Source organism: Corvus moneduloides, chromosome 11 (genome assembly GCF_009650955.1).
Source record: "Corvus moneduloides isolate bCorMon1 chromosome 11, bCorMon1.pri, whole genome shotgun sequence".
Lineage (NCBI taxonomy): Eukaryota > Metazoa > Chordata > Aves > Passeriformes > Corvidae > Corvus > Corvus moneduloides.
In genome coordinates, this window is record NC_045486.1 from 10,111,279 (window position 1) to 10,130,315 (window position 19,037).

At 64.5% G+C, this 19,037-nt stretch overlaps 7 protein-coding genes across 9 annotated transcripts; 3 read left to right on the forward strand and 4 right to left on the reverse strand.

Moving 5' to 3' along the window:
• Positions 1 to 10: 10 nt before the first annotated feature.
• On the reverse strand, positions 11 to 1,170 carry JAGN1 (jagunal homolog 1). The gene is made up of 3 exons (XM_032121272.1): positions 1,079 to 1,170; positions 801 to 898; positions 11 to 721 (listed from the first exon to the last, which is right to left on the reverse strand). The coding sequence occupies exons 2-3, from the start codon at positions 887 to 889 to the stop codon at positions 259 to 261; spliced, it is 552 nt and encodes a 183-aa protein (XP_031977163.1). The 5' UTR covers positions 890 to 898; positions 1,079 to 1,170; the 3' UTR covers positions 11 to 258.
• Positions 1,087 to 3,084, forward strand: RPUSD3 (RNA pseudouridine synthase D3). Its single transcript, XM_032121270.1, has 9 exons — positions 1,087 to 1,299; positions 1,619 to 1,686; positions 1,763 to 1,807; positions 1,892 to 1,988; positions 2,078 to 2,185; positions 2,254 to 2,338; positions 2,408 to 2,534; positions 2,608 to 2,744; positions 2,826 to 3,084. Exons 1-9 carry the CDS (start codon positions 1,181 to 1,183, stop codon positions 2,994 to 2,996), a joined length of 957 nt encoding a protein of 318 aa, XP_031977161.1. The 5' UTR covers positions 1,087 to 1,180; the 3' UTR covers positions 2,997 to 3,084.
• A 310-nt stretch (positions 3,085 to 3,394) lies between these two features.
• On the reverse strand, positions 3,395 to 7,770 carry LOC116449585 (tubulin monoglycylase TTLL3-like). Its single transcript, XM_032121251.1, is given in 11 exon segments — positions 3,395 to 4,757; positions 4,836 to 5,082; positions 5,158 to 5,306; positions 5,382 to 5,550; positions 5,804 to 5,911; positions 6,009 to 6,123; positions 6,191 to 6,319; positions 6,456 to 6,779; positions 6,903 to 7,006; positions 7,090 to 7,553; positions 7,555 to 7,770. Coding segments are annotated over 11 exon segments (3,030 nt in total). The 5' UTR covers positions 7,680 to 7,770; the 3' UTR covers positions 3,395 to 3,661.
• Positions 7,771 to 7,876: 106 nt separating this feature from the next.
• ARPC4 (actin related protein 2/3 complex subunit 4) lies at positions 7,877 to 9,894 on the reverse strand. The gene is made up of 6 exons (XM_032121273.1): positions 9,745 to 9,894; positions 9,441 to 9,559; positions 8,999 to 9,110; positions 8,830 to 8,925; positions 8,520 to 8,690; positions 7,877 to 8,091 (listed from the first exon to the last, which is right to left on the reverse strand). The coding sequence occupies exons 1-6, from the start codon at positions 9,745 to 9,747 to the stop codon at positions 8,086 to 8,088; spliced, it is 507 nt and encodes a 168-aa protein (XP_031977164.1). The 5' UTR covers positions 9,748 to 9,894; the 3' UTR covers positions 7,877 to 8,085.
• Positions 9,895 to 10,069: 175 nt separating this feature from the next.
• On the forward strand, positions 10,070 to 13,178 carry TADA3 (transcriptional adaptor 3). 2 transcript variants are annotated; one of them, XM_032121263.1, is made up of 8 exons: positions 10,072 to 10,658; positions 10,784 to 11,034; positions 11,204 to 11,309; positions 11,463 to 11,604; positions 11,743 to 11,846; positions 11,947 to 12,056; positions 12,190 to 12,375; positions 12,452 to 13,178. In XM_032121263.1, exons 1-8 carry the CDS (start codon positions 10,452 to 10,454, stop codon positions 12,642 to 12,644), a joined length of 1,299 nt encoding a protein of 432 aa, XP_031977154.1. In that variant the 5' UTR covers positions 10,072 to 10,451; the 3' UTR covers positions 12,645 to 13,178. The 2 variants fall into 2 exon arrangements, with proteins under 2 accessions (XP_031977153.1, XP_031977154.1); XM_032121262.1 differs by having other exon boundaries at positions 10,070 to 10,658; positions 11,463 to 11,846.
• Positions 13,179 to 13,468: 290 nt separating this feature from the next.
• Positions 13,469 to 17,140, forward strand: CAMK1 (calcium/calmodulin dependent protein kinase I). 2 transcript variants are annotated; one of them, XM_032121266.1, is made up of 12 exons: positions 13,469 to 13,573; positions 14,000 to 14,113; positions 14,828 to 14,959; positions 15,184 to 15,258; positions 15,329 to 15,467; positions 15,560 to 15,686; positions 15,781 to 15,856; positions 15,950 to 16,062; positions 16,172 to 16,250; positions 16,348 to 16,435; positions 16,515 to 16,641; positions 16,719 to 17,140. In XM_032121266.1, the coding sequence occupies exons 2-12, from the start codon at positions 14,028 to 14,030 to the stop codon at positions 16,772 to 16,774; spliced, it is 1,098 nt and encodes a 365-aa protein (XP_031977157.1). In that variant the 5' UTR covers positions 13,469 to 13,573; positions 14,000 to 14,027; the 3' UTR covers positions 16,775 to 17,140. The 2 variants fall into 2 exon arrangements, with proteins under 2 accessions (XP_031977157.1, XP_031977158.1); XM_032121267.1 differs by lacking the exon at positions 14,828 to 14,959.
• OGG1 (8-oxoguanine DNA glycosylase) lies at positions 17,087 to 18,966 on the reverse strand. The gene is given in 8 exon segments (XM_032121269.1): positions 17,087 to 17,402; positions 17,405 to 17,432; positions 17,508 to 17,557; positions 17,648 to 17,789; positions 17,864 to 18,042; positions 18,128 to 18,307; positions 18,384 to 18,667; positions 18,749 to 18,966. Coding segments are annotated over 8 exon segments (1,014 nt in total). The 5' UTR covers positions 18,859 to 18,966; the 3' UTR covers positions 17,087 to 17,361.
• Between the last annotated feature and the right edge of the window lie 71 nt (positions 18,967 to 19,037).

The following is a 19,037-nucleotide window of genomic DNA, read 5'->3' on the forward strand; positions in this document are numbered from 1 at the left end:
CAGACGCGCGTGGGAGCGCGGACGGTGCTTTATTTCCATAGAGCAACACGCGGAGGAAGGGGCACGCACCCCAGGGACCCTCCACGGCCCCCGCCCTCGGGGGTCTCCCCCCTTGCATGCGAGCCCATGGCCGTGGTGTGGCTCAGACACCCACCCTGTGGTCCCCGAGGATTCCCCACCCACCGGAGCTGCGCCAGCGCCGCCCCACAGGACTGAACTGCAGAGCTTCAGCACCTCACGGAGCCCACCTATCCCCACTCATTTTTTCTTCTTCTCCTGCGTGCTAGTGAACCAGGAGTCCAGGAGCTTCTTACTGTAGTAGAGTTGCCAGCCATGCACCTGCGCAGCCACCACCACCACCAGGTACATGACAGAGACGGCCGAGAAGCCGAAAATGAAGCGGTAAGCTTTGCCGTGGCGGTACAGCTGCTGCGCCATGGGGAACATTTCCATGGCTCCGTAGATGAGGGGAGCCATGGAGAAGAGGCCGGTGCTGATCATGGAGAGTACCAGGTAGCTGATGTTGTTGCGGGGGAAGGACAGGAGGCCCAGGAGGGAGGGCAGAATGCTGAGCAGGTAGGGATACTCCCACTGGTAGGGCATGGCCACCTGGTCGTGGGGCAGCAGCTTGAGGTGCCCCACGACCATCTGGGCCAGAAGCAGCAGCCAGATGACCACATGCGTGTAGATCAGCTTCTTGATCTCCGACTTGAGGGTCACGCTGGGGAGAGAGTGTGGGGCCGTCAGGGCCTGCTGAGGTCGCGTGTCCCCTCCGGCGTCCCGGGGAAGGGGACACCTACCTCATCTGGTAGTGCGAGGCCACGCGCTCCCGGTGCTGGAAGTCGCTGCCATCGGTGCCGGCGGCGCGGGGACCCCCGCGGGAGGCCATGGTGCTGTCCTGGGGAGGCACAGTGTCAGGCGGGGCCGCCCTCCCTGCCCGCCCCCCCAGCGCAGCCCCGGCACCAGCCCAGCCCCGGCACCAGCCCCCCGAGCCTCCCTCCCCGTGACTGCCCGGCCCTCCGGGACATCCCTGCGGTGTCTCGTCCCCCCCCGCCCGCCGCTCCCCGCCGTGCCGCACCTGCGGGCGGGACCCTCTGCCCGCGCTTCCGCTGCTCTATGGCCGCGGCCGCCGGCTCCGGATGTCGGGGGGGTCGCTCGGCGCAGGCGCGGCGGTGCCGCCATGGCGGGGACCGGGAGCGCCGCCGCCGCCGCGCGCGGGCTGGCGCGCGTGGGAGCGGGAGCGCGCGCCGCGGGGTCCGCGGGGCCCGGAGCCGCGCGGGGGGGGAGCCCGTACATGGGGTGCGTGTGTACATGGGGTGCGTGTGTACATGGGGTGCACGCCCACGGGTGTGCTGGCGCCTGGAGATGCGCACGCGCGGGTACAGAGGGGTTATGAGGTTGGGGTTATGGGGGGGTTTTGGGATTGGGGACACACCTATGGGGTTTCAGATGTGTGAGCGCAGAGGGGCTGGAGAAGCATGAGGGTGCGGGGACACGCGTGGAAAGGAGGGCGGATAATGGTGGGTGAGGTTTATGGACACGCAGAGTGGGGTGGAGGGTACTGAGGGAAGTGGCTGAGGGAAGTCCCACCCGTGTCCCTCTGCCCACTCCTCTGCAGGTGGAGGCGGCTGCTGGGCCCCAAGGAGACACTGAGGCTGTTGGAGGGCTCCGTGGTGCACCGGGAAGGTACCTGCGAGAGGAGAGGATGGGGGCAGGGGAGACAGTGAGGGCGGTATATCCTGACCAAACTTCCCCTCACCAGGAGCCGTGCTGGCACTGAACAAGCCCCCAGGCCTCCCCGTCCTGGGTGAGTACGGGACAGGAATGGGGGGTCTGCGGGAGTACCTATGTGGGGGGCTCAGCGGGTGCTGACCCACCAACATCTTGTCAGGGCGCCCTGGGGACCTGAGCCTGGATGCACTGCTGCCAGCACTGAGACAACGCCTGGGCCTCGCTGCTGAGCTCCACGTAGTGAAGGCTCCTGCCAGGTATGGTAGGAGGTTCCAGGCTGGAGGTCCTGGGGTGGAGCAGGGGCTGCCTTTCCTCCTCCAAGGCTCAGAGCAGCCGTGTCCCACAGGGTGTATTCTGGCCTTGTCCTCCTGTCCAGCTGCTACCACACCACTAAGAAGCTCCAGCAGTTCTTCACCAATGCTCGCTTGAGAGGCCAGTACCCTGCCACATATCGGTGAGTCCTTGGGACCCTGCCATGCTGGCATGGGGGTCCTGTCCCCTTCTCACCACCTTACCCTGCAGTGCCATCACCGTGGGAATCCCAGCGGAGGTGGAGGGTGAGATCCGCACTGGGCTGTGCTGGCAGCAGCATGGGGACGGAGCCATGGTAAGGGGGTGCCATCAGTCTGAGGGTACAGGGGGTACCCCAGGGAGTGCTGAGGGCTGTGTTCTGCAGGTGGTGCCAGTGCCGGCCCCAGGACGCCGCAGTCTGGCCAGGAAGGATGTGAAGAGCACCCTGACGCGCTACCGGGTGCTGGGCACTGTGGGGGGCTGTGCCCTCCTCCAGCTCCAGCCTAAGACAGGTGAGCTGTCCCCCACCACCCCAGCCATGCTTCCTGACCCCTGCAATCTCTCCTTCCCCCTGTTCCTTCCCAGCCTTCCCAGAACAGCTCCAGGTGCACCTGACACTGCTGCTGTGCCCGGCCCTGGGCGACCACAAGCACTCTTCCCGTGTGGGCAGGGTGCTGGGAGTGCCCTTTCTGACCCCTGAGACCACCCCGACCCACACACAGGTATGTGGTCAGTGTGGATGCTGGGTGGGGCATTCAGCACAGCCCTCAGCACTCCTGCTAAGCTGCCCACCCACATTGCAGGTGCTGGACGAGGAGTTGCTGTCCCGGCTGGGCCTTTCTCCACAGCAGCTCCATTACCTCCCACTCCACATCCACCTGCAGGAGCTGGTGTTGCCTGAGGGCCCCCTCTGTGCCCCCCCACCACCCCACTTCCTGCACACTCTGCGCTGCCTGGGGCTGCCTGAGCACTAGGAGCCCTAGTGCTGCAGGGGGACACCCACTCCACCCTTTTGCTCTCTGCTACCCCATTAAAATCCCCCCCGGCTGCCTGGGTAGCTCAGCACTCAGTTCTTTTCTTGGCACAGAGGATACATTTTTCCTGGCTGTGCCTCTGGCATTACTGGGGGCATCAGCCCTGCCACCAGTCTCTGCCTGCCCTGGTTCCAGGTACTAGGATGCAGCAGCATCTTCACCCACCACAGCTTTGTCTGGCGGGGGCAACCACAGGCAGGAGCAAAGGCGGCTTTTCCTGCCTGCCCTCTGCCCTGGCAGCCCCAGTTCCCACCTGCAGCCTCATCCCAGGGGCAATCCTAGCCCTCTCCACAACTCTTACACACAGAAGGTTCGACCCCGGCTCCTTATCACAGAATTATTTTAAAACGTGCATGGGGGAGGAGGTGGGTTCCACGACACAGCAGTGGGAGCTCTTTGGGATGAGAGGTAGCTGGGTACTGTGGTGTTGGCCCAGCAAGGACAGACAGGGTGTTGTCCTCTCCTGGGGGTGTCTCAGTGTCCCAGGTCTTCTGCATCCCGCTGGGAGCTGCTGTGTGCTTCTGCTTCAGGCACAGGCTCCTGGTGCTCTGCGCAGACAGAGGTTGTCTCAGGGGCTTGGCAGGAGGGAAGCAGCGGGCACAGCCCTAGCATGGCCAGTGGTTGCTGGGGGTTCCTCGGGGTGGTGGCACAGGCACCCAGTTCAGGGGACAGCCATTGATCCGGGGCTGTGCAGCCTGGGGCTGCCCAGGCAGGTGACTGAGCCATGGCAGCCGCTGGCTCCCAGCAGAGGAGGCCCAAGCCTTTGATGGTGCTGGGGGGTCAGAGCTGGGGAGAGGGCCGTGGCTCCATTGCTCCAGAGAAGGCAGCTTCCCTATTGGTGCTCTGGGCTGGGGCACCTGGGTGGTTCTGCCCCCTGGGGACACAGGTGGCTTGGAGGCACTGGGCACCTTGGTGGGAGATGGATGCTCAGCTCTCCGGCGCACCTGCGTGGTTCTGACCTTTGTTGACATGGGGAACTTGGGGGCACAAGGCAGAGTGGTGAGGAGCTGATGCTGTGCTCTCTTGGGTACATGGGTGGCTCTGGCCCGTGGGGGCACCGGGTACTGGAGAGCATTGGCCGCAGCGGTAGGGGGCTTGTCCTGGGCTTGCTGCTGTGCTGGCTGGGGCTTCTTCAGGGAACAGCCTTTGACCATCAGCTTCACACGTGCTGACAGAGGCTTGGGCACAGCTGCCTGCAGGGAGACAGCAGGGAGTGGGGGCTCGGGGTGCCTGGGGGGTGTCTGCCCCCCATCCCCCCAGCCTACCTCCTTGTAGATGAGCTCAAATGCTCCAATGGAACAGGTGGGGTTGTTCTTGCGGTCGAGCACAAGGCGCAGTATGTCCCGCTGGACATTGGCACAGAGCCGTCGGGTCACTGCTGAGGAGGGTCTCATGGTGGGGCAGGAGTTGATCTCCAGCAGCCAGGGCTGGCAGTCCTCCCCGACAAGAAAGTCAGCCCCATAGAGCTCGAAGCTGCCCTTGCGGAAGCCCACCTGGTCCTGGGCACTGCGCAGGGCATTCAGGATCGCCGCCTTCATGCCGGGCACCAGTACCTGGTGCCAAGCATCTGCTTGCCCCAGCTGTTCCAGGTATTCCTGGAACTGCTTGTTTGACCAGATTTTGTCAGGGGGCACACGGGGGTCCTGGTCTGGTGATGTCTTGTACCACTTCTGGACGGAGACGTTGCAGAGGTGCCTGGCACTGAGGCAGGGAGAATGGGGCTGGGTCAGGGGGTGCCAGGGTGCTGGGGTGTGGGGAGCTGGGGTGGGGAGCACTTACCGCTCCAGGTGACACAGGGAAAAGGGCCAGGAGCAGAAGCGCAGGTAGCAGTCTCGGTAGAACCAGACGGTCAGTGGCTTCCAGTCAGTCACAACAAACCATTGACGGATGTCGAATTTGGTGCCGAAGATGGTCAGCAGCCGCTCCACATACTTCTGCACCACCCACCTGCCCACCTGCACCGAGGGTGCTGTGAAGCCCCGTGCCAGCTGCAGTACCTCTTCCAGCCGCGTCATGCAGACAATGCCTGGGGAACACATTGATGGTGGGACCCCTCCTAAGTGGGGAGCTTCTGTGTGCTCCCTGCTTCCCCCAGCCTTACCCCTGCCTTGGGATTCTGCACCAGGCTTGAGGATCCAGACGTTGAGCTTGCCCTCCATGCCAAGCTGGGGCAGCTGCTCTGCCAAGTGCCGCAGAAGGTTCTGGCACTGCTTCCGCTGCTGCCTGGTCAGCACCAGCCCTGCCCCCTCACTGTGGGGGGGATGAGGGCCTCAGCATCAGCCCTGCCATGGCGCCCCTCATCCCCCCATCCCACTAAGCACTCACTGTGCCACATGGTAGTATTCCTGCAGGAAGCGGTCCCAGTCAATGCATGTCCTGCAGGGGGACGGGGTGCCCCTGTCAATGTCGTGATGTCGTAGAACACCCAGGTGCTGCTTACAGACCTCCAAGGCCTCCTCCACCAGCTCAGTGTACAGGGGGAAGCCTGCCGGTGCTGTGGAATGCTTGGGGTGAGAGACATGACTCCCATGCCAGCCTTAGGGCCAGAGACTCCCTGTAGGATGGGTGGCTTTGGGTGCATGGGGATGGGGTGGGGAGCAGAGCACCCATAAGGTGGGCTGGTAGGAGGGAGTGGGGGATCCCAGGCCACAGCCATGAGCAGAGGCTGTGCCTCCAAGCTCAGCCATCAGATGTCCCTAACTCTGAAATCCCTGCCATCACCTCCAGGCCCAGCTCCATGTACACACCTGCCCTCTTGGCAGAGTTTGAGACCTGCTTAGTCCTCACTGGCCTGTCCCCAGCCTCCTCCAGGGCCAGTTTGAGCAGGCTGCGTGCTGCTGTCAAGCGGAAATCCTCTGCAAGAGGGAGGCATCATCCTCAGCCAGTCCTGCACAGGACATCGGAGGAGTGGGAGCATAAGGAGGGACAGGAGGGCAACAGCCTTCGGCTCACCAATGAAAGCTTCTTGCTCATCCGTGGTCCCCAGCCGGTAGCACCGGGGGAAGAAGGTGTTGGGGTCGGCTTGCTCAATCCACGGCAGGTTTTGTAGGCTGAGGCACAGCCCCTCCTGTTTAGAGGAGGTTGTCAGTCCCTACTAGACCCCATCCCCCTCCCCAGGGGCTCCAGCCTCCCACCTTGGTGGTGAAGGCATCCACTCGGGCATAGTGGTTCACCACGTGGTCCTGCTGCAGCAGCTCATGGTCAGTGGCCTCAAGGAAGTTGGTCCAGATGAAATTTGGCAACCGGTCCCGCACCAGGTAGGACTGGCAGAGGGAGGAAGGACACAGAGCCCCCATCCTATCCTCATCCCCTGTCCGAGGCTGTGCCCACGCCTGGGGGTCCCAGGGGGAAGGGTGCTGGGGGCAGTGGCAGAGCTCAGCCCCAGCCCTCTCAGCTAACCATGAGGTCATGGATGCCATTGGGGTCCTCATCACACTGCTCTTCCTCCTTCTCTTCCTCCTCCTCAGCAGGTGGCCATGCATAGTGCAGGGGGTCTGTGGTCCCCAGAAAAGGCTGTGCCCCACCACATGGGTTCAGCAGTGCCTCCCCCTGCCCACCACCACCATTACGTGGCCTCGTCTTCAGCCGCTGCTTGTTTTGGTCACCACGGTGCTGCTCCAGCTGTCTGCCCATGCTGGGGAGCTTCCTCTCCACCCAGCCCCGGGCTCGCAGCAGGTGGCGGATGATGGGGTAGGGGCCCTGCACCATGAAGATCTTCTTCTCCTGTACAGAGATCATGGGCTCAGCCTGCCCCAGTCCTGGTTCCTCTGGCTCAGCTCTCCTGAGCCAGAAATGCAATAAATGCAAGCATGTGGCATTTGAGGGGTGTGAAATCAGGTCCCTCACCTTAATGGCCATCTCCACATGCAGCTTGGCCTTCTTGAGCTGCTCAAGGTTAAGCGAGCGCTGGCAGCCAACCTGGCGGCTGGTGGTGGTGGCTGCAGAGTGCCCTGTGAGGACAGCCCTGTCTGAGCCCACTGTCCCCATGTCCCCAGTCCCACAGGGCAGGCAAGGAGAGGTAGAAAGCACTGACCTGCCTGCCTCTGCCTGCCTGAGCTCTGGGGCCTTGAAAGGGCAGCCTCCGACTTGCGGAGCCTTGTGCCAGTGTCCCAGCGGCACTGCACAGTCCCAGGGTGCCCCACTGTGCCCTTGTCCCCAGCCTGCTGGGCCGTGGGGTGCCTGGAGTGTACCCTGCTCAAGTGCTGTCCCTGGCTGGGGGGCTGTGTCCCTGCAGTGCTGCTCTCTGTGTCACATTGTCCCATGGTAGCCTGAGGGTGAGGGGAGCTGTGGGTGGCTCTTCCTCCTCTGTGCCAAGTGGGGTGTCCTATTCCCCTGTCCTGCTGGGGACTGAAGCAGGCATCCAGCACAGGACATGGCCTCTAAACCCCAGTACCATGGATGTCAGAATGCAGGATATGGCTCCCCCAACCCCAGCACTGCTGTGATGTCACAGCCCCAGCTCCAGCCACCACAACGGCTCCACTGCCCGGAAGGGGGCACAAACAGCCACCTATGCCCACAGCCTGCAATCCCCCACTCAAACCTTGCACCCTGCCTGAAATCCTTCTGTGCCCCACACCCCAAGCCCCTTGCTGCCTCCAGGCCGGCTTCAAGTCCTTTCATACTCTCTTGACACCCCCCATGGCCCCTCACACACCCCCACTGTTTGCTCTTGCCACACCGTGCCCCTCCAGTTCCATGTCTGCTCCCATTCCATGACCTGCTCCCATTCCATGACCTGCCCCCAGGGCCACAGTGCCCCTCCCCCCATTCCCCAGTGTGGCCAAGAGTGGCAGGAGGGAGGAAACTGAGGCAGTGGATACAGCAAACAAGACCATTTAAAAAACAAGACGAGACAGGGGCAGCAGCCGGGGCCATGCTGCCGCAAGCGGGGGCTGCTCCCGCCCGGCCCAGAGAGGGGCAGGCAGGGCCCGGCCCCGCCCGGTGGTCCTCGAGGAACGGGAGCAGGCACAGGCACAGTGCCCAGCAGGCACAAGCACAGGGGAGCCACGGGGTCCTGCACCACGGCCTAAAACTGGAGAGAAAACACACGGCTGTTAGTCCCTGCTTGCAGTGCTCTGAAAGCCCTCACCACTGTCCTGGCACCCAGAACGGAGGCTGAGGGTGGCCACTGCTCACAGGGATCCATGCTCAGCTTCTCCTGCTGCCTCCCCCATGCACTGCACGACCATCTCGGCACCCACCAAAAGGGTCTCATCCCCCAAGGCTGCTGCTGCCACTGAGCAAGCTCTGGGGGTCTTAAAAGGTGGCACTTCATGAGCAAGGGGATACAAGGACCTTTGGCATCTTCTCCTCCCTGTCTCCAAGAGGTTCATTGGGTGGGATGTCACCCTGTCCTCACTAATGGGACAGGGGGGCTCTGGGCACAAGGGCCACACTGGCTTTGAGCCCAACACCCCACTCCCAGAATCAGAGACCCCTCCTCCCATTTCAGAGTCTCACATTCTTAAGGAACTCCTCTGCCACGATGCGAGCCCTGGCATTGACAGAGAGCTTCATCTCACTGATTTCCTTGTCAATCTCCTCCATGAAATGGATGACAAAGTCCACCAGCTTGTGCTTGTACATCTGCTCCGTGTGGAAGTTCGTGATCAAGAAGCTGATGTCATAGCCCTGCCCAAGAGAGAAACACCTTAGGGTTTAGCACCCAAACCGCTGCCCATGCAACCTCACATCCCAGTTCTACACTGGACATCCTCCCAGTGCCAGGAGCAGAGTCAGGAGTTGCTTTGTCCCCTCCCTGTCATCTCACCTCCACGGGCTTCCTGCGCAGGATAAAGAAGTTCTCAGCCCTCATCATCATGAAGCGCATAAATTTGTGGCACAAGATCTTCTCAATCTCGTCAGCCTGGAGAGAGAAAAGGGAAGTGAGGCTTCCCCACAGGCTGAGCTGCCAGGCCCCTGCCCAAACCCCCCCTCACCTGCTTCACTGCGATGCTGACGCGCACAGAGTTAATGGAGCCCTCAATGAGGACCTTCTCCTTCTCGTTCCTGCTGATGATCACCGGCTGCAATAGCAGCTCTTTGCTGCTCCTGTGGACAGAGAGAGGGCAGGAGTGACTCAGAGGGAAGCATTTACCGGTGGGAAACAGGGAAGGGGAGCCGCAGGGATCACGGGGATGTGGGGACCTTGCTACAGGATGCTCCCGCCTTCCGAAGATGTTACTCCTCGGGGCAGACACTCCCTCGGTCCCAAGCTACATCCCCTTCCTCCTCCCCGCACGTCCCCTGCTCCCTGCCGGCACCGACCCCGTGCCTAAGGGCTAGCGGGGTGCCCAGCGAAAGGCAGGAACGGGCCAGCGGCCCCCAGGGCGGGCAGCCAGGACTCCGCAGGGTTCCCCTGGTCCCCTCCCGCCCCCGTACCTGACTTCCACCTCGGGTTTGTTGTGCCGCTCCACCACCTGCGAGGAGAAGTTCTCCAGGCACAGCGCGGCCTGCAGCGTGGCGCGCACCGCGTTCAGGTACGGGCGCAGCGTGGCAGTCTGCGGGGACACGGCGGCGGCGTCAGACCCCCGACCGGAGCCCGGGGCTCGGGCCTCGCCCCCTGCCCCAGCCCCCGACCAGCAGCCCGCAGCCCCCCCAGCTCGGCCCACTCCGCTGGTCCCGGTTCCGACCCTCCCCAGCCTCCCCGCTGCCACCGCCCCTCACCGGGCGCCCCCCGCCCTACCATGGTGGCGGCAGCGCTCCGGTCCCGGCAGGCGGAAGTGGCTGATCACCTCTTCCGGGATGCGCGGCACCTCCCACTGCGGCGGGGGGGGGGCGGCGGAAGGCTCCCGCCCTGCGGCCCGGCCCCCCCCCGGCACGGAGCCGGGTGGCGGCGGCGAGAGTTCCCGCAGCTCCCCCCGCGGCCTGCTGCGCTTGGTAGGCGCCTGTCAGCGCTTCCATATTAGGGAAGGGAGATGGAGGGCGGGCTGGGCCAATGAGCGGCGGCGCGGGGCGCGGCGCGGCCAATGGGAAGGGGGAGGCGGGGCCCCCGCGGGGCCGGAAGGGGCGCCCGGCCCAGACCCGGCCCCGCGGCCTCCGCTGCGCCCCGGGGCCGGCCCCGCCTCGTCCCCGCAGCGACCCGTGATCCCCCCCCGGGTCCCCGCAGCGCCCCGGTGATCTCCCTCCGGTTCCCCTCGGTGATCCCCCCGCCGGGTTCCTCGGCGCCCCGGTGATCCCCCCCGCCTTGTTCCCTCAGCGCCCCTGTGATTCTCCCCACGTTTCCCTCAGCGCTCCGGTGATCTCCCACCCCGGGTTCCACAGAGCCCCGATGCCCCGCCACCCTCCGTAGCTCCCCACTCCACTCCCTTCCCTCCCGAATTCCCCTGTCCCCGGCTCCCCCGTGCGCCCGTCGGTCTCCCAGAGCCCACTCGGTGCCCGGTCCCCACCGCCATGAGCGAGCTGAAGGACTGCCCGCTGCAGTTCCATGACTTCAAGTCGGTGGACCACGTGAAGGTGTGCCCCCGGTACACGGCCGTGCTGGCCCGCTCGGAGGACGATGGCATCGGCATCGAGGAGCTGGACACGCTGCAGCTGGAACTGGAGACGCTGCTGTCTTCTGCCAGCCGCCGCCTCCGCGTCCTGGAGGCCGAGACGCAGGTGCTAGGACCACGTTGGGTCAGGGACAGGCTCTCTGTCTGGCTCCTTCCTACCAAGGGGCTGCCTCTGGCCTGCCCCTGCCCAGCACTGGGCACAGGACCTTATGAGGCATCACTCTCTTCCAGATCCTGACGGACTGGCAGGATAAGAAGGGCGACCGGCGGTTCCTGAAGCTGAGCAAGGACCACGATGTGGGCACATCTGTCAAACATGGGAAGCCAAAGAAGCAGAAGCTGGAGGGCAAAGGGGGCCATGGGACTGGGCCTGGGCCTGGCAGGCCCAAGTCCAAGAACCTGCAGCCCAAGATCCAGGAATATGAGTTCCAGGATGATCCCATTGATGTGCCCCGCATCCCCAAAAATGATGCTCCGAACAGGTGTGTGGGTGTTGGGGGGCGTTGGGATCATCTTTGTCCTTCCTTGGAGCACCTGGCACAAGGGCTGCTTCTAGCCCGAGAGAAGAGGTGCCACAGGGGGAAAGGGGACATGTGTCACCTTCCACGTGCTCCCCTGCAGCTCCCCCTCACAGTTCATCTGTCTTCACAGGTTCTGGGCATCGGTGGAGCCGTACTGTGCCGATCTCACCAATGAGGAGGTCAGAGTCCTGGAGGAGCTGCTCAAGCCACCAGAGGATGAGGCTGAACATTACAAGGTGAAAAGCTCTTGAGCCCCTTCCTCTGCCCTCTCTCCCTATCCTCTCTGGCACTTCACAATGAGCATTCATGCCTGGGATGTTGCCATGGCACTGGGGAGGTGGAAGGCAAGGCAGAGGCTCCAGGAACTGTGCTGAGCCTTGCTCTTGCAGATTCCACCGCTGGGGAAGCATTACTCCCAGCGCTGGGCACAAGAGGACCTGCTGGAGGAGCAGAAGGATGGAGCCCGGGCAGCAGCTGCTGCCGACAAGAAGAAGGGTGTCCTGGGGCCGCTGACTGAGCTGGACACTAAAGGTGCCCCCATCCCACCCCTGCCTTTGCCCAGAGGGGCTGGGAGTGCTTGTGCCCAGTGGAGCCAGGCCCAGGAAAGTCTGAGACTGCCCTGCCCCACTGCTCACCTCTGTGCCTTTGGGGTTGCTTTTTTCCTCCCAGACGTTGATGCCCTCCTGAAGAAGTCAGAAGCCCAGCACGAGCAGCCAGAGGACGGGTGTCCCTTTGGTCCCCTGACACAGCGTCTCCTGCAGGCCCTTGTGGAGGTGAGGGGCTCCGATGGGGCCATGCCATGATGGCCTGGCACTGTGGGCCATTGCTGCCAAGACCCAGCACTGTAACCCTTCCCTTGTGCTCCTTTGCTAGGAGAACATCATATCCCCTGTTGAGGACTCCCCGATCCCTGAGATCACTGGCAAGGACTCAGGAGCTGACGGTGCTGGCACATCTCCCCGCAGCCAGAACAAGCCCTTCAGGTGAGCAGCTCAGGCGAGCCCGGAGCTCAGCACTGCCCGTGGGTGCACCGAGCACGCTGCTGGCTCCCTGCCACTGTGAGTCACAGGGAGCAAAGGGCGTGTGGTGGGCAGCAGCCACTCTCCACCCTGGCAGTGTCCCCCACACCAAGTCACTGGAGGGGCGGATCAAGGAGGAGTTGGTGGCCCAGGGCCTGCTGGAGTCAGAGGACCGTCCGGCCGAGGACTCGGAGGACGAGGTGTTGGCTGAGCTGCGCAAGAGGCAGGCAGAGCTGAAGGCGCTCAGCGCCCACAACCGCACCAAGAAGCACGAGCTGCTGCGGTAAGAGCGAGCGGGCAGGGACGGGTGCAGGCAGGGGGCTGCCCAGCAGGGCCTCACACCCCCCTGTGCCCCCCAGGCTGGCCAAGGAGGAGCTGCACCGGCAGGAGCTGCGGCAGCGTGTCCGCATGGCTGACAACGAGGTGATGGACGCATTCCGCAAGATCATGGCTGCCCGGCAGAAGAAGCGCACACCCACCAAAAAGGAGAAGGACCAGGCCTGGAAGACCTTGAAGGAGCGGGAGAGCATCCTCAAGCTGCTGGATGGGTAGCGGGGACCAAGGACCCCCCACTCGGTGTGGACCTCACCTGCAGGGGGCTGCCCTGCCTGAGCCCAGCCACCACTGGGCGGAACTGGCACAGCCTCCCCCATGCCCTGAGTTTGCTCGGCCTCCCCACTCAGATGAAGGAGCCCAGCTGCTGTCCCCTCCCTGTGCGGGGCTGTCACTGACCCAAGCTGGGCACCCCGTGGAGTTGCAGAGGTCCCTCCCATGAACACCCCGACCCCGGCTGGTGGCTTCCACTCCCATGTCTCCCCCGCACTCCCCGTTACTCGGGTGACATCAGCCAGGTCACTGCAGGGGCCAGATGTGGTGGCTGTGGCGGTGCAGTTCCCACGGTCCCCTGTCCCTCTCTGTGATGTGGGGCAGAGGGAGATCCCAGACCCCACGGGTGGACTGGGGGGAGTGGGGAGGAGAACGGGCTGGAGGGGTGGGAGGCCCGGTGGGTGCGTGGCCGAGCTCTCCATGTACCGGTGGTTTCTATTGCCGCGAGCACGGGCAATAAAGGTAGCCGTGTGGAGGTGATGGTGTGGGGACATCATGGGGACGGCCCTGCCCGGCTGTGGGGGTGGGTCCTGCTGGTGCTGGGCTCAGTCTGGGGAGGAGGGCGAAGAGTGGCGGGGCTCGGTCTGTCCGGCATCTACCCAAGGAACGCCCTCGCATCCCCGCAACAGGCGCGCGGGGGGAGCGTGTGGGTGTGGCTGCGCCGCGCGTGTCGCCCTCTCCGCGCCTTTCCCGCGTGTCCACGCGCGCCCGCGGTCACGCGTGTCCCCCTCCTTCCCACCGCGGCCGAGCCGCCCCCTCCCATTGGCGGCGCCGCGCGCTGCCCGCCCCCCGCCGTGACGTCAGCGCTGTCCGGCGGCGCCGCGCCGGGAGGAGTCGCCGCTGCTCCGCCGCTGGGCCCGGGGCCGGGGCCGTCGGTAAGGGCGGGGCGGGGCGGGGGCGGCGTGCCCACGCGCGGAGACCGTGCCCACGCGTGACACCGAGTAGCAGCGGCGGAGCCGCGCATCACCCGCGCCACGCAGCTCTGCTCCCACGCGTGTCCCTCCCGGCGCGGCTGTGCCAGCTGGCGGGCGTGGGGAATGGCGGTGGGGATTCCCCCGTGCACCCACGCGTGTGTCTGGGGCCCTCCCGCTGCCTGCCCGCCCCGCACCCGCCCCATGGGCGGGCATCGGGAGGGTCCCAGCATGTTTCCCCAGTGGGGCAACCTACGCCAAAACTCCTGCGTCGACACAGCTTGTTCCCATCACCCCAGGATGACAACTACCTCCCCATAGCACCCTGTCATCCCGTGTGTCCCCATGCCATCCCAGCACGCTGGCAAGCTGTCCCCACTTGTGTCACAGGTGGGAGTGGGTGGCCCCATAGGGCACCATGCCGCTGGGGCAGGATGGGCTCAGCTGGAAGAAGAGGACCGAGGATATTCAGAGGATCTATGATTTCCGAGATGTCCTGGGCACGTGAGTTGCAGACTGGGGTGGCACACCAGTGACAACCCACTCGTGGTGATGGGTCTGGCCCCTCAGGCTTTGCCCACCCTGCCGTATGGAACTAGCTCAAATCCTGGCCCAGGGTGGGACTGGCATATGAGGGGACATGCTGTGGGGCACAGGTGCCACCTCCCTCTGGTGCTGGCTGGTTCCCGGTGCCGTGCTTGAGGGTGCCTGGGGGTGGTCCTCTGGCTGGCAGAGGGGTTCCCAGCGGTGCCCACGGCACCGTAAGGCTCTTAGGCTAGATTAGCAGGTTAATTATGTTGAGGCTTAGGGCCCAGCGCAGCGCAAACACGCTGCCTGTCACTCCTGTCATTTCCCCACCTGGGCACTGCCAACAGCTCTGGCTGGCTCCTGGGTGGCCCTGGGTGCTACAGCATGGCACAGCACAGGGCTGCCACAGCCCACACGGGGGCTCAGCCCCAGCATAGCTCGACCTCAGCAACACCACAGCCTTATCCTGCCTGATATGGGGATGGTGCAGCCACACAGGGAGGGCGGAGGGTGCCAGGCATCCTATTGCTGGCAGGGTCCATGTTCGGCCATCCCAGCGGGCTGCTCCTGCTTGCTTTTCTCCTATAAATAGCTGGACTTTCTGCCTGTCGCCATGACAATCATGGCAGGGTGGCATTGGCAGCTCCAGCTGGTAGCCCCCTTGCCCTGCTCATCCCTCACCCCCCCCAGGGGGGCCTTCTCCGAGGTGGTCCTGGCAGAGGAGAAGGCGACGCGGAAGCTCGTGGCCATCAAGTGCATTGCCAAGAAGGCACTGGAGGGAAAGGAGACCAGCATTGAGAATGAGATTGCCGTCCTCCACAAGTAGGGGCTGTCCCAGCACCAGGGTGGGGGTCCCACTCTGTGCCCCCCCACATCTGGCACAGCCCCCCACTGCCAGCACTCATTGCCGCATGTTATTGCCAGTGCCCAAAATAGCCAGTGGTGTGTGATGACCTGCGGTGCAGAGCCTGGCTGCTCCCTGTCCCATGGGGGCTGAGGTGGGGGCAGTTGGGTGCCCTCTCACCCCCCTGTGCCTCCCCCTGCAGAATCAAGCACCCCAATATCGTGGCCTTGGATGACATCTACGAGAGTGGCACCCACCTCTACCTCATCATGCAGCTGTGAGTGACATTGGGGGGCTCCAGAGGGGCTGGGGGGGGGCATGCTGACGGGTGCTGCCCATCCCCGCAGGGTCTCCGGGGGGGAACTCTTTGATCGCATTGTGGAGAAGGGCTTCTACACCGAGCGGGATGCCAGCACCCTGATCCGGCAGATCCTCGATGCTGTCAAATACCTGCATGACATGGGTATCGTCCACCGTGACCTGAAGGTGAGAAGTTGAGGGGGGACACACACAGCACATGGTGGTGGCGGCAGGAGGAGACCCCAGTCACCCCTCCCTGTACCCTCCTCTCCTCGCAGCCCGAGAACCTGCTCTATTACAGCATGGATGAGGACTCCAAGATCATGATCAGTGACTTTGGGCTGTCGAAGATCGAGGGCTGTGGCAGTGTCATGTCTACAGCCTGTGGCACCCCTGGCTATGTGGGTGAGTGCCTGCCATGGGCTGCCACCATCCTAGGTGTGGGGTTGGGGTCCCCCCACAGGTTGGGGTCCCCCCTCACCGCTGCCATCCCCCCCAGCCCCTGAGGTGCTGGCACAGAAGCCCTACAGCAAAGCAGTGGATTGCTGGTCCATTGGAGTCATCGCCTACATCCTGTATGTATCCCCCCTCCCACTCTCTTCCCCTCCTGGGGGCCTGGCACCTTGGGGCTGCATAGGACCAGCAGCCCCCTCCCCACTGCCCCCTAGGCTCTGCGGCTACCCCCCTTTCTATGATGAGAACGATGCCAAGCTCTTTGAGCAGATCCTGCGGGCTGAGTACGAGTTCGACTCACCCTACTGGGATGATATCTCAGACTCAGGTGAGCTGGAACCACCAGGGCAGTGGGGCCTGTGAGCCTGGCACAGCTTCACAGTACCCGGAGGAATGGTGGACACAGGCACTCAGAGCTGCTCCATGCTCTGTCCCAGCCAAGGACTTTATCCAGCACCTAATGGAGAAGGACCCTGGCAAGCGCTTCACCTGTGAGCAAGCCCTGCAGCATCCCTGGTAAGGGGGAGACCTTTCACTGTCTGTCCCTGTCTCCAGCTCAGCCCACAGCAGTCATGGGGTAGGAAGGCCCCTGCTGACCCCTGTCTTGCTCCAGGATTGCCGGGGACACAGCCCTGGACAAGAATATCCACCAGTCAGTGAGTGAACAGATCAAGAAGAACTTCGCAAAGAGCAAGTGGAAGGTGAGTGTGGGGTGCTGGCGGGTGTTAGGGGGTGCAGCAGCCCCTCAGGCACCCCTGACAGACACTGTGGGGTTGGTAGCAAGCTTTCAACGCCACAGCGGTGGTGAGACACATGAGAAAGCTGCAGCTGGGAAACAGCCAGGACGTCCCTGGGCAGATGACTCCCACCAGCCCTGGAGAGCAGCTGGTCAGGGGGACCAGCAATGGTGAGCTCTGAGCCCCCTATCCCCATCCCACACCCCTCGGGGCTGCCACCAGGATCTCACCCTGCTCCTCCCTGCAGGGTCAGAGTGTGGGCGCCCACCCACAGGCAGAGCTCAGCATCTCCCACCAGACTGAGCATGGCCCCATGTAGCTGCATCCAAGGGGGCCCAGGGGGGTCCAGCCCGCCACGGGCCCTGTGTGGGGTGGGGGGCTCTGCAGTGCAGGACCAGGGGAGACAGTGTGGAGGCACCGTGCTTGGCTTGCCCTGGGTATGCGGGGCTACCCCTCACTGCAGCCTCACAGCAGAGTTCTGCATTGGGGCACGAGTACCCCACAGAGCCCCCCAGCTTGGGGCTGTGTCCTGGGCCCCTTCCCACACCCCCTCCCTCCCTCCACACCTGGCCTGGCACTGTCCCACACCCCCAACCCCAGCATGTTCAAGGACAATTTTCCAAATGGATGTTTCTATTTTATTGCTTGTAATAAAGGCAAGAGGCCAAAGGTGCTTGGCTCAGCTCTGCACTGAGGGAGCTGGACACAGCCCTGACCCACCCAGCCTCACTGCCCAGGGCAGCAGCTTCCCCCATGCACACAGTGGGCAGGCAACAGGCAGCTGCCCACACCCTTCTATCCCAGGCTGGCAGCAGGTGCCATGTCCCACTCAAGTCACTGTTCCTCCTGGAGTGTCCCTAGAGGGGCCCATCCCCATAGCTCTCCCAGCGTCAGCTCTCCCAGGCCCGATGCTGGCTGCTGGCTGGTTTTGGCCCTTGCGGAGATCGGCACAGAACAGGACCTGGAGTGTGGAGAGATGATGGGGTGGGCATGGCTGGGGTGGGGGGCAAGGGTGCCAGGAAGGGGGGGTACTCACTGCCTGTGCCCAGCCGGCACGAGGGCCCCACAGGCCCCGGAAGAAGTCACCTGCGGGGAGAGGTGAACACCAGTGTGGGGGACACTGGCACCATCCACCACCCCTGAGGGTCCCATGTCAGAGTCCAGCCCTGCCCTCACCGATCTCCTGGTAGGCCCGGGGGGTCAGGCTCTTGCCGCCCAGTGCCACGCCATAGCGCTGCTGCGCAATGTGCCAGACATGGGTGTCCACCGGCACCGCCTCCGCCTTGTCCAGGGACAACAGGCAGACACAGTCGGCCACCTGCCACCAGCAGTACCCAGTCAGCCCCCAGTGCTGGTCTCTGCTCCCTGTCCCACCCTCATCCTGGCACCCACCTTGGCACCTACACCAGGCAGGGCACACAGCACCCTCCGGGCCTCGGCATAGGGCTCGGTGCGGAGCTGGCACAGCCCCTCGGTGCCGAGCCCTTCGGCGATGGCCCGTGCACTCCCGCTGACGAACTTGGCCCGGTACCCAAAGCCCAGCGCCCGCAGCCGGGCCTCGGCATCAGCGCCTGCGGGGGCACAGCAGAGGGACGTGAGTGCACGCAGGCGAGGCCATGGCAAGATGACAGCAGCAGCAACGGGGTGGTGGTGGACCTGTGAGTGCCGAGAGGGATGGGAAGGCGTGGAAGGGTCGGGAATCGAGGCAGCAGAGGCGGCGGCCGAAGGCCTGGCAGAGGCGCTCGATCATGGCAGTGATGCGGGAAATGTGGTTGTTGGAGGTGCAGATGAAGGAGAAGAGGCACTCGACGGGGTCCTGCCGCAGCACCCGCACCCCTACAGGGAGGATGCAGTGAGGAAACGCCGGGCAGGTGCTACGGCCATCCCGTGTACCTCCGTGGGGCCGCCTCACCTGGGAAGTCATTGGCCACCTTGCGGAACAAGGGATCGGCCGCCCCCCAGGCACGGTACAGGGCCGACAGCCCCACGTCCAGCTGGAAGTAGTCGCGCAGGATCCGGTCCGTCTCTGCGGCGTCCAGCTTCGCTGCTTTGGCGGGACACCCACCCTGCTGCTCCTCCTCGTGCTCATCCTCCTCGCCGTACACCGTATACCAGAGCCGGTCCCCGTCCTGCCGCAGTGTCCAGACGCGCCCCCCCAGCACACCCGTCCAGGCCCCCGGGCTGCTCTCCCACCACCTGCCGCACACGGGGGGATCGCGGCCGGCTCGGACGCGCCGGGCAGGGCCGGGGGATGCCCGAGACCCCTGGCTGGCTCACCGGAAGCTCTGTCCCGAGGAGAGCACCAGGTCCAGGCGCAGCTCGGCCGGTGGGCACGGCAGGCAGCGCCACAGGGACGGGCAGGCGGACGGGGCGTCCCGCAGCTTCATGGGGGTCGGGGAGCGACTGCGCGCCCCTGCCCGCGAGGGCGGCGGAGTCAGGGCACCGCCCGGTGCTATGCCCCGGCTGCCCCACAGCCCCGGCCCAGCCCCACACCTCCCCACAGCACCCCAGCCCGTGCCCCCGCCCCCGGCCCCGCCGCTCCCCACCCCAGCTTCCGCTCGCAGCC

Excerpts from the sequence above, each read along its gene's own strand:
- JAGN1 (XM_032121272.1), bottom strand. The coding sequence starts at position 889 with ATGGCCTCCCGCGGGGGTCCCCGCGCCGCCGGCACCGATGGCAGCGAC. Across the intron at positions 722-800 it reads GCCTCGCACTACCAGATGAG|CGTGACCCTCAAGTCGGAGA; the intron begins GTAGGTGTCCCC and ends CTCTCTCCCCAG.
- ARPC4 (XM_032121273.1), bottom strand. Across the intron at positions 9,111-9,440 it reads AAACCCGAGGTGGAAGTCAG|GAGCAGCAAAGAGCTGCTAT; the intron begins GTACGGGGGCGG and ends CTCTGTCCACAG. Across the intron at positions 8,691-8,829 it reads TGCGCAGGAAGCCCGTGGAG|GGCTATGACATCAGCTTCTT; the intron begins GTGAGATGACAG and ends TCTCTTGGGCAG.
- CAMK1 (XM_032121266.1), top strand. The coding sequence starts at position 14,028 with ATGCCGCTGGGGCAGGATGGGCTCAGCTGGAAGAAGAGGACCGAGGAT. Across the intron at positions 16,063-16,171 it reads GGATGATATCTCAGACTCAG|CCAAGGACTTTATCCAGCAC; the intron begins GTGAGCTGGAAC and ends GCTCTGTCCCAG. Across the intron at positions 16,642-16,718 it reads GGTCAGGGGGACCAGCAATG|GGTCAGAGTGTGGGCGCCCA; the intron begins GTGAGCTCTGAG and ends TCCTCCCTGCAG.
- TADA3 (XM_032121262.1), top strand. The coding sequence starts at position 10,452 with ATGAGCGAGCTGAAGGACTGCCCGCTGCAGTTCCATGACTTCAAGTCG. Across the intron at positions 11,035-11,203 it reads AAAAATGATGCTCCGAACAG|GTTCTGGGCATCGGTGGAGC; the intron begins GTGTGTGGGTGT and ends CTGTCTTCACAG. Across the intron at positions 12,057-12,189 it reads AGCCAGAACAAGCCCTTCAG|TGTCCCCCACACCAAGTCAC; the intron begins GTGAGCAGCTCA and ends CCACCCTGGCAG.
- RPUSD3 (XM_032121270.1), top strand. The coding sequence starts at position 1,181 with ATGGCGGGGACCGGGAGCGCCGCCGCCGCCGCGCGCGGGCTGGCGCGC. Across the intron at positions 1,687-1,762 it reads CTCCGTGGTGCACCGGGAAG|GAGCCGTGCTGGCACTGAAC; the intron begins GTACCTGCGAGA and ends TCCCCTCACCAG. Across the intron at positions 1,989-2,077 it reads GTAGTGAAGGCTCCTGCCAG|GGTGTATTCTGGCCTTGTCC; the intron begins GTATGGTAGGAG and ends CGTGTCCCACAG.